The sequence below is a fragment of the Gossypium hirsutum genome, chromosome D10, assembly GCF_007990345.1.
Source record: "Gossypium hirsutum isolate 1008001.06 chromosome D10, Gossypium_hirsutum_v2.1, whole genome shotgun sequence".
In the NCBI taxonomy this organism is placed as follows: domain Eukaryota; kingdom Viridiplantae; phylum Streptophyta; class Magnoliopsida; order Malvales; family Malvaceae; genus Gossypium; species Gossypium hirsutum.
In genome coordinates, this window is record NC_053446.1 from 51089661 (window position 1) to 51100492 (window position 10832).

Genomic DNA, 10832 nt, shown 5'->3' on the forward strand with positions numbered 1-10832 from the left:
ATTGAGAAGAATTATGAGTAATTTTAGACATTTTATAAAAAAACAGATATAATTAAAACATAAAATTATTAAAAAAATAAATTAACTCATTTAATGAAGAATTGGAATCACATAAAGTTGTAAGAATAAATGGGGCTCTTTTTCCTTTGTTTTACCCCAAAGAAATTCCCTTTAATCTTTCTTTCTTGATTATGAAAACTGAGGTCAGAGAGTTTCCCCTACCCTGAACTCCCTCTCTCTATATATATAGAACCATACATGCAATAAAAAAACAACACAAAATTTTACTTGTTCTTGTGTACTACAAAAACTATGGCATGTTCAATAGATCATCTTAGGAAAGTTGCCTCAGCAGGGTGTCCCTTGATAGATGAGCTATGCGGCCGGCAGCTAGCCGAGACGACTCACCGCCGAGGTCCTGATCTGCCAAGAAATCAGGATAATTATCATCATCCAAAACATACAGCTAACCAATACGTTTATCATGGACCTAAAGCTGTCACTGTTATTCAACAGCCTGGTACCGGCCTCTATCATCAAATCCAGACCACCCAAAACCACGAAAGATGGTATGTTTGTCAGGTTTCCCAAAATCCTATATGTATCAATAAGCAGCAATGATGCAGGTGGATACTACGGTGGGATGCTAAAGACTAAACAAAAACAGTACAGGGCTTAGAATTCACTAGATTACTTAGCTTCTTTGTTTATTTTTGTAAAAGTACTACTAGTATTTGGTAGCCAGTAGATACATAAAATTCCTTAGCCTAGTTAATAAGACGCATGTATGTTTCACCGAAGCTTTTAGCTGCTTGAAAATAAGCTATGGTTTGTGTAAGAATATAAATGGAGCTAGGTTTAAGTTGTATTTTTTTCTTTGGCTTCTATAATCTGTACTTATGTTGATAACTTTCCTGTATTACAAGTTTATGCTTGTCTCACATGTATGAGTAACTTGGCTTTCACGCAAACATTGCATTCAAAACTCTTCCAACTTCCGTAATTTCATTTTCCAATATAAGTTAAGTTTTAATTACTACTAACTTCCTTAACAAGTAATGCATTCAGAATTTTTTTTTTCAGCTTTGCTAAGTTTGTATTGACTTATGGGAATTTAAAAGATGGCATGGTGTATGAATATGATTGGAGGTCAAATCAATGGAAATAAGTTATAAATTTTACGGAGTCCTCCAGAAGGGGTGGTTGTGGAGCTTTGCAGGGTTGTGTAGGCTGCTTTAGGAGTTCTGAATGTGGACGGATTATATGGTGATGTATGTAATTGCTGATTCCTTTGCAAAGCCAAAGATTTGTTAGGATATGTTGTAGGCGTATTGGTAGTAAGGTTGTAGGTACCTGTACTTGTGGTGATGAATGTGGTGCTTTTGTTTTGTATTTTCATGCATTTAACTATTTTGGCTTAGCAAGAAAAAAATTATTGTAAATGTTAATTAGTTTTAAGTAAAAAATAATAATTAAAACTTTTAGAAAATTCAAAAAAATATATGTTTGAATTTTTTTAATTTTATACCAATAGGTGTTTGGTGTAATATTAAGACACATTATATTTTTAAGGAAAAATGAAGTTCAAATTTTAGAAACGATATTATTGAAAGTATAAAAAACAAGCCCAAACAAAAAAAATATCAAAAAATTTTAAAAATAAAAATAGCTCGTCTGATTTCTTGAAAGATTCCTTAAAGAAGTAATGATTATATAGAAAAAGAATTATAAGAGATTATTAGAGGATGACTAAAAGGTGATGAGAATCTCACATCACTTTTCAAAAAGAACAAAATTTCTGGTTACCAAAAGGCCTTTTTTTCAATCTTAGCAATGCTTTGAGGAAGTAATAAAAAAATAAAAAGAGTTGAGTTTTTTCAAATGAATTAATCAGTAAGTTCATTGGAAATAATCATATTAATACAACTTAAGCTCAATGTCTATAATATTCTAAATTTGTTATTAAGTGATTTTTTTGTTAATTTTTTTTTAATTTTCTATTTGGTTGAAAGAGGTGTTGCTAACATGGTTGAAACACTTTGTAACACTAAGGAATAAACTTAAAACAACAAAATGCATAAATACATTAAATGTTTGGAAATTGGAATTTAAATTTAGTTTTTAGTTTTGAAATTTATCATTTACTTATTTTCAAATTAATTAAAATATTTGAAATTCAAAATTTTTAAATTAATTCAAATTTATTGCCGGAATAATTTAAATTTAGATTTGGATTTTAACTCATTCCAAGACTTCAAAATATTTTTTAAAATTTTAATTATTTAAGAAGATTTTGAATATGGTTATTTGAACCAGACTGGACCAACTGGTTAGATCAGGAATGGGTCGGACCAGTTGAATCAGAAACAATAGTCCGACTGGTTCGCTTACCGGTCCAGTTCTAAAAACTTTGAGCTTCATTGATGATATATTATAAGTAAAATTGTTTATTTATTATTTGGGTTTTGAAGACAGTGTGAAAGAAAAGAGAAAAAAAAGTTTTCATATCTTTTAATCAATCTTATATTTTGAAAATTCCAATTTTTAATATAGATTTTAAACTCTAAATTTTAATTATTATGAAACTGGACTTAGATTTCTCAAAATTCAAATCTAATTTTGGTAAAGTATTATTGAGGCCTCTGTACCAGGAATCGGATTGCATTCAGTGCCCTTTACTTAAAAATTAGACAAATCGAGCCATGTATGTTAGATCAAAGAGTAAACTAATCATTCTATTAAAAATTTTATCAATTTCTAATGTTAAAACTGGCCACTGTACATCAGCCTAAGGTACTATGGTTATTCTGTTAGCCATGTTAGTTTTTAAAGGTACAAATGAATGAATTTTTTAATAAAAAAGAATGATTTGCTCTTTGATTTAATCTATAAAAATTAATTTACCCATTTTTTTAATTAATTTTTATACTCCTCTCATTATCTCTACTAAAAGCAAACTCTTGTGGAAGAAGGCATAGGATATTCTATTGAAATTCTAATGAGAAAAATATATATAATTTTATCATTTTAATAGCCTATATTTTTATAGTTTTTAAAAGATTAGATAAAATTTTATCATTTTACGAAAATAAATTATAATTTTACTATTACTAACTTAAAATTTTATAAATTAAAAAAAAAATTGGCTCGGATCGCTGTCACCCCTGCTCCGCCCCTTTCACCTCCTCCATCTCTTAGATAACATCATTCCATCTGTGAGAATATCATATGGCACTTTATCCCTCTTCGTTCATTTATGCATTATTTATTCAAACAAAAGTAAGAGATTGTCTCGTTTCTTGCCACTTTTCAACGTTATAGCTTTGCCTAATCTCTATGGAGATAAGCCAGAATATTTCTGCCTCATCAACTATCATCATTTTTATCCAACATTGTGGATATTTAGATACATATATGGTAGCTTTGTTCATTTTATGATTTTCTCACATAAAAATTCGTTTGTTTTAAGTTTACATTTTTTCTTTTAAAATATGTGATATCATTAAATTATAATATATTAAATTTATTTATTACTTTTATAAAAATATAATTATGAAACCTAGTTGTTGACTCGTTGTATTAAAATGTTACAACATGATACTAAATAATATACTTCAAATAGAAACACACACGCATACAAAAAATATCTACACAATTCAATAAAAATATTCCAAAGATGAATCTATTAAAAGAGTTATGGTACATGCTTTTATATAAGTTTAATCAATTTGAAAACTATTGTAACCTTAATCTCATACATTTAAAGTGAACTCACTCTTCCTACTAATAACTGGTTGACTACTCACCAAAAACAACTAAAGCTTTTCTTATTTGCATAGAAAGAAATTATCCTCAAGGAACTAATTTGTGCTCTCTACCTTCACACCAAATAATGAAGGATGGACATTCTTTATATATTCTCTTAGTGCAACTCTTATTAATTAAATTTTCGAGTCAAACTGATAATAGTGACGATATTATTAGGAGCAACAATTTTAAGCTTAATCATGGATTCATTAACTACACCAAGTAATCACTACTTTTATAGCGCGTTTGGTTGGGGGGAATGCATGCGTATTCCCCCTATGCAGCAGGCCCACTGCTAAACGGCCGTTTGGTTCGCTGTAATCCCAATCCGCGTGTAATCGGTTACCCCCTATGCAGTTATTGCGCGTAATAACTATTACGCTCCCTCATCCCCGATTTCCTAATCCGTGTTTTCCCCTTCTCTGTTTTTCCGTTTTTTGCCCTCATCCTCAGCCTTCAGATTCTCCGACGCCTCCTTGCACAGGTAATTTCTTTTCCCTTCCACTTAATTCGTCATTGATTTGAGTTTGTTTCTTTGATTTTCTTCATTTTATCAAGAAGGAGGAGCCGATTTGCTGTTTTATTTTAACTGTTCACTAACCCAAATCAATTTCCCTTTTCTTATTTCAGACACCTTCTTCATCGCAATCTTGCCCGATTTTGCATTCACCCGGTTAGTTTTCCAGAGGTTTTTCCAAAGTTTGTTTTGCATGTTCGATTGAAAGACATAATTTTAGGGCTAAATAGTTTGTTTCAGTTCTTGCATGTATTGCATTATTTGTTTTGGTTCTTTGTTTCGATTCTTGCCTGTATTGCATTATTTGTTTGAGTTAATCGATTTCTCTTTTCTCATTACAGGTTGTTGTTCATCGAACTCTTCCCCGATTTCCCTGGTTACAGGTTAGTTTTCCTCCCCAAGTAAAACTCCTCTGCGATTTGTGAAGAGAAACTTGAGGGGACGAATCTGCTATCCCTTGCTATTCCTACTGAACTGCTTTCGATCTGTTGTTTTTGTTCTTTGGCATGCTAATGAGCTTTATGATTGTTTAGTTGTTATTTGGCATACTTAATCTGCTCAAATTCCAAACAATGGAGAATTTGCGTAATTTTAGTTGTTGTTGCGTCTTGGTCTATTTGGTCTGTTTATATTTTGTTGTTAGTAATGCTCTGCTCTTTTGGCTAGATTTTGTTCCAGTTTGCTTAGCTTAGGTGGAATGGTGTTGGGTTTGATAGATATCTTACATCTGATACATGGAAGATTGTTGTCTCTTTTCCTTTGTTATGTAATCCAAAGACTTTTAAGGCATGCAAGTATGTTAATTGATGTTGTTTAAGCTACGTTTATTATTTCATAGGTAGTAGTATAGAACCATTAGGTTCATTTTGGTTGCAATCAAAGTTAATAAGCTTAACTGCAGACTTGAGGCAGTGAGCAATTACAGCTTCATTTTCTAAGTTAGCTTAATGATTGATCCAGACTTGTGAATTGCCATTTAAATTCAGACAGTTTTGTGATACTCTGTTGTTGTTTGAAGGAGTTTACAGTGGAAAATGTTGTTAGTGTTGTTTTTTCAATTCAGAAATTGTTTAGTTGTTGTTAGTGACTAGAAGATGAAACTGGAAATTGTTGCGTCTGTTTTGATATTATTTTATAGGTTCTGGTTCCTGCTTGTTTTGGGGATTATTAATTGCAAGTTTGGTATGATATAGTTCTGTTATTCTTTAGATTTTGAAATGAAATGCTGTAAAAGAGTTACTTGAGGTAGAGGTAGATATTCGATTAAGGGTTAATTATGTTGTTATTATTAAAGAGTCAAATAATTATTGAATTAATTTACAAGGCTTTTTTTATATAATAAGCTCTCTATTTTTAATTATTGAATTAATTATTAAAGACTCAAACAATCAATCAAGTTCTAATTTCGATTCTTATATAATGTCCAAATTTAAGATTAAATCTTCATATTTTAATTAAAATATAATTCGGTACATCAACCGATTAAAATGCTAACGCAAATTTTTATATTTGATAATAATATTCAAATTTCTTATTTAATTCGAATTGATTATAATATTATTTTCAAATAAATTATAAAATTATAAAATGACACTCAATTGACATAATTATTCATAAAGAGTTCATTCCTTTTCAAATGCGTATAATGTTAATTACTCATGTTTTTGTTACAGCAACGGACAAAATGTTCTCAAAATTAAAATTGATAAAATCTTACTGAAGATTAACAATATCTCAACAAAAATTGAATGAATTAGCTATTTTATTAATTGAAAAAGATATCTTATACGAGATTTATTTTAATAATTTTGCATCTCTAAAGTCTAAAAAATAAATTTTAAATAAACATTTATAATGTTGATTTAATAGTTAGTTAACTAATTTGAAGGTCTATTTTTACAGTTTCTCTTTTTAAGTTTTTAGAAATGTTGAGACACATTAGCTAAATATATTAACAATTTAATTACCTTAGGTGCAATTTACCTTAAATTTAATGATTAGTAATAAATTTGATAAAAAATTTGATTAATAATTATTAAGCCTAGTCTAGTATTACTTCTTAAATTACTTCTCAAAAGTGTTAGCGCCATATGTAATACCAAACAAACAACTTTCTAAATCAGAATTATTTTTGAAAATTATTTTTGAACTCAAAAGCAAAAGCTACAAATTTGAACATGCTTTATAATTTATTAAATCATAATGAGTTTAGTTATAATCTAACAAATACCAACAATTAATTTTAGTTCAATTATACATATACTTACAATTTTTAATTCCGAAGACGAAAAATTTATGCAAATTGCTATAGACGAAAAAATTTTATAATTTATAAATATATTGATAATGTGTAATTGCAACTTCAGGGGATTGATACTGAGTTCTAATTTTAATATGTTGCAGTAATGGTTCGTCTGCCTTTAATTGCACAAAGTGTGAGGCATAAAAGAATTGGTGCTCCATTGACAATATGGTTGGAAATCTGTAGAATTGCGATTTGGTTCTTATTTAGAATGGGTGTCAGCCTTAGCCTACATACTTATAGACCAATGATTAGGTCCTACACCTTAGATTTTTATGCAAAACGGGATTATGTGAAAAGGCTTGTATATGCTAGTGACGAGACCTGTATTGAACAAGTTAGGATGAATAGAACTGTCTTTTTTAAACTATGTGAGATGTTAGAATCGTTAGGGGGATTGAAGTCGTCCAGAAACATGCTTGTTGATGAGCAAGTGGAAATATTTTTACATATCATCTCCCATCACCTGAAAAATCGAGTTATCAAGCATCACTTTAGAAGGTCCGGGGAAACTATTAGCAGAGCATTTCATAGTATTTTAAATGCTGTCATACGCTTACAAGATGTGTTATTTAAAAATCCGGAGCCAATTACAGCTGATTCTTCTAACACAAGGTGGAAATGGTTTAAGGTATTGAACTGTGAGCTTTATATATAGTTTGTACAACATTTAGTTGATTTAGATTTAAATTAGTATTCTAACTCAAGGTTTTATATCAACTGATATAGAATTGCTTAGGTGCTCTTGATGGAACCCACATCAAGATTAGGGTTCCAACAGTTGATAAACATAGATATCGAACGCGAAAAGGTGACATAGCAACAAATATGCTAGGTGTTTGTACACCTGATATGCAATTTGTTTACGTTCTTCCTGGTTGGGAAGGTTCAGTTGCTGATGGACGGGTTCTTCGAGATGCCATTAGTAGGACACATGGACTAAAAGTTCCTCATGGTAAAGTAGATAGTTAGAGGACTTTGAATTATTCATTAAGATCAAATTTTTTGTGCTGAATTAATCATTTTAAAAAAATTATTTTTTAGGTTGTTATTATCTAGTTGATGCTGGATACACAAATTGTGAGGGATTTCTTGCACCTTTTAGAAGACAACGATATCATTTGAACGAGTGGCGTCAGGGTTATCAGCCAATTTCTCCGCAAGAGTTTTTTAATATGAAACATGCCTCAGCACGTAATGTTATTGAAAGATGCTTTGGGTTATTAAAATTTAGATGGGGAATACTTAGGAGTCTATCATTCTATCCTGTAAGGGTGCACAATAGAATTATTATTGCATGTTGTTTGCTCCATAATTTTATTCGAACCCATATGAGTATTGATCCTATTGAAGCGGGTGTGGGAGAAGGATTACCTAGTAATGTGGTGGATGACGATGAACTGAATATCGCAAATATTCATCCATCGAATGCTTGGGCTACTTGGAGGATGGAACTAGCCAACCAAATGTTCAATGAATGGCAAGCATCTAGAAATTAGTTAGGTTTAGAGCTAAAATGAGTTTGACTTAATTTGTTGATGTTATTTTATGTATTAAATAATTGTGAAACTTTGGTGGTGTTTGAATTGATTTCTGTATTGTACTAAACTTGTTGATATTGAACTAATGATATAATTTTATAAAGTATTCTCCTTTTGATTCATGATATTAAAAATAGTAATTAATATAATTTGTTTTTTTCCTTAAGATTAAATTGTCAGGTGTTCCACAATCAAATGCTTCTTCTCAAGCTTCTCGAGGAACCAAAAGAAAATGGGTTCCAGAAGAAGATGCAGCATTAGTTTCTTGCATGGTAGACTTGCACAACGTTGGAACATTTAATGCTGATACCGGGTTTAAAGCCGATTATTTAAACAAGTTGGAGAAAATGCTAGAAAAGGCTTTACCAAATGCAATGTTGAAGGCGAAACCAAATATTGAATCGAGGATTAGGTTACTGAAAAGGGAATGGTCAATCGTCTATGACATGCTTAATGGCCAAAACAATAGCAGTTTTGGTTGGGACGAGCATAGGCAGCTCGTTGTTGCTGAAGATGCAGTTTGGGACTCCTATTTAAAGGTAAAATGTATTTGAAGTCTTTATTTGTTTTTTTACGAAACTTATAACTAATATGATTTCTTCATTTTTTTTAGAGTCACAGAGAAGCTGCCCAATTCAGACATCGTACTTTCCCTTACTACGACCAGCTTACTACCATATACGCAAGAGATCGAGCGACTGGGAAAGTTGCTCAAACAGCTGCTGATGTTCTTGAAGAAATATATGCTGAGAATGTACCTACTACAGATATAAATGAAGAGAGAAACACATTCTATGACTGCGAAGCTGACGTCTCTTTGGACGACATGGATGTTTCTGGTTTGGAGCCGCGAGGAGATAGAGACCAAAGGGGTTCCTCATCTTCAAACAAGAGAAAGAAGAAATCTGATGCTCGTGATAATATGTATTCTTCATTTGATGAGGCTGCCACTTTATTGGCCGAAAACATCAAGGCCGTTGGCGATCAAATCAGTAGGAGTATTGCCTCCGAGGTGGTAGTTCAGCAAAAGTCAGAAGAATATCAAAAGATGGAAGAGAAAGCTTCAAATTTATATTCAACCTTATGGGAAATTGAAGGTTTAACCGACGATCAGTGGTATGAAGCGTTAAGTAAAATTCCAGATCATCCAACTCAAATGATCGTTTTCTTTAGTTTACCTTCTGTTGCGCGATTGGAATGGGTCAGAAAATTTCTTTCTCACCATTAAAAATCAATGTTCAAACTTTTTGATGTTGTAAAACTATATAACATATGGATTATGATGTAGAATTTCATTTTCATCTAACAGTTTCTTAATATAAGTTAATTATGTTTGTGCAGAATATAATTCTCAAGTTATATTTTGATTTTAGTAAATTCATATAAGAACATTTTATTATTAAGAATTTTATGAAATTATATATCATTATTAAATTATATTTAATATTAATTATTTTAAATTGTATAAATTCATATAAGAAAATTTATTATCAATAATTTTATGAAATTATATATTATTATTAAATTATATGTAATAATAATTATTTTAAATTATACAAATTCATATAAGAAAATTTATTAGTTATAATTATTTTAAATTTTATTAAATCATATATTTTAATTAAAATATATTTAATATTAATTATTTCAAATTATCTTTTATAGTATCATATATTATGATTTGAGTAAATTCATATAAGAATATTAATTATTAAGAATTTTATTAAATTATATATTTTAATTAAAATATATTTAATATTAATTATTTCAAATTATCTTTTATAGTATCATATATTATGATTTGAGTAAATTCATATAAGAATATTAATTATTAAGAATTTTGTTAAATTATATATTTTAATTAAAATATATTTAATAATAATTATGTTAAATTATCTTTTATAGTATCATATATTATGATTTGAGTAAATTCATATAAGAATATTAATTATTAAGAATTTTATTAAATTATATATTTTAATTAAAATATATTTAATATTAATTATTTCAAATTATCTTTTATAGTATCATATATTATGATTTGAGTAAATTCATATAAGAATATTAATTATTAAGAATTTTGTTAAATTATATATTTTAATTAAAATATATTTAATAATAATTATGTTAAATTATCTTTTATAGTATCATATATTATGATTTGAGTAAATTCAAATAAGAATATTAATTATTAAGAATTTTATTAAATTATATATTTTAATTATAATATATTTAATAATAATTTATATTTTATAGTATCATATATTATGATTTGAGAAAATTCATATAAGAATATTAATTATTAAGAATTTTATTAAATTATATATTTCAATTATATTATACTTAATAATAATTATGTTTAAATATGATTAAATTATTTATTATTGATATTAATAATCTTATTAAAATTCAAATAACAATAACAATAATCATTTACCCAAACAAATTTATGCTAAGGGTATTCTAGTCATTTTAGTTTTTTCCATTATGTTATTACACATCTATTCCATTCAACCAAACACAAGATTACTATTACGTCTCTATTCCATTACATTCAACCAAACAATTGATTTGCTATTATGCCTCTATTCCATTACATCTCTATTCCATTACGCCTTTATTCCATTACGTCTCTATTCCAATACAGCGAACCAAACGTGTTGTT

At 28.8% G+C, this 10832-nt stretch overlaps 1 protein-coding gene across 4 annotated transcripts; it reads left to right on the forward strand.

The window, feature by feature from the left end:
* The first annotated feature begins 4128 nt into the window (after positions 1–4128).
* Positions 4129–8676, forward strand: LOC107947450 (uncharacterized). Of its 4 annotated transcripts, none has more exons than XM_041102368.1 (4): positions 4129–4291; positions 4438–4495; positions 4666–4707; positions 8335–8676. In XM_041102368.1, exons 1-4 carry the CDS (start codon positions 4159–4161, stop codon positions 8426–8428), a joined length of 327 nt encoding a protein of 108 aa, XP_040958302.1. In that variant the 5' UTR covers positions 4129–4158; the 3' UTR covers positions 8429–8676. The 4 variants fall into 4 exon arrangements, with proteins under 4 accessions (XP_040958302.1, XP_040958303.1, XP_040958300.1 ...); XM_041102369.1 differs by having other exon boundaries at positions 4438–4480; XM_041102366.1 differs by lacking the exon at positions 8335–8676 and adding an exon at positions 5003–5142.
* The last annotated feature ends 2156 nt before the right edge of the window (positions 8677–10832 follow it).

Bases quoted from the DNA above. Each gene is read 5' to 3' on its own strand.
- LOC107947450 (XM_041102366.1), top strand. From the start codon at position 4,159: ATGCAGTTATTGCGCGTAATAACTATTACGCTCCCTCATCCCCGATTT. The intron at 4,292-4,437 runs GTAATTTCTTTT...TTCTTATTTCAG, and splicing joins TCCGACGCCTCCTTGCACAG to ACACCTTCTTCATCGCAATC. The intron at 4,708-5,002 runs GTTAGTTTTCCT...ATTTTGTTCCAG, and splicing joins CCCGATTTCCCTGGTTACAG to TTTGCTTAGCTTAGGTGGAA.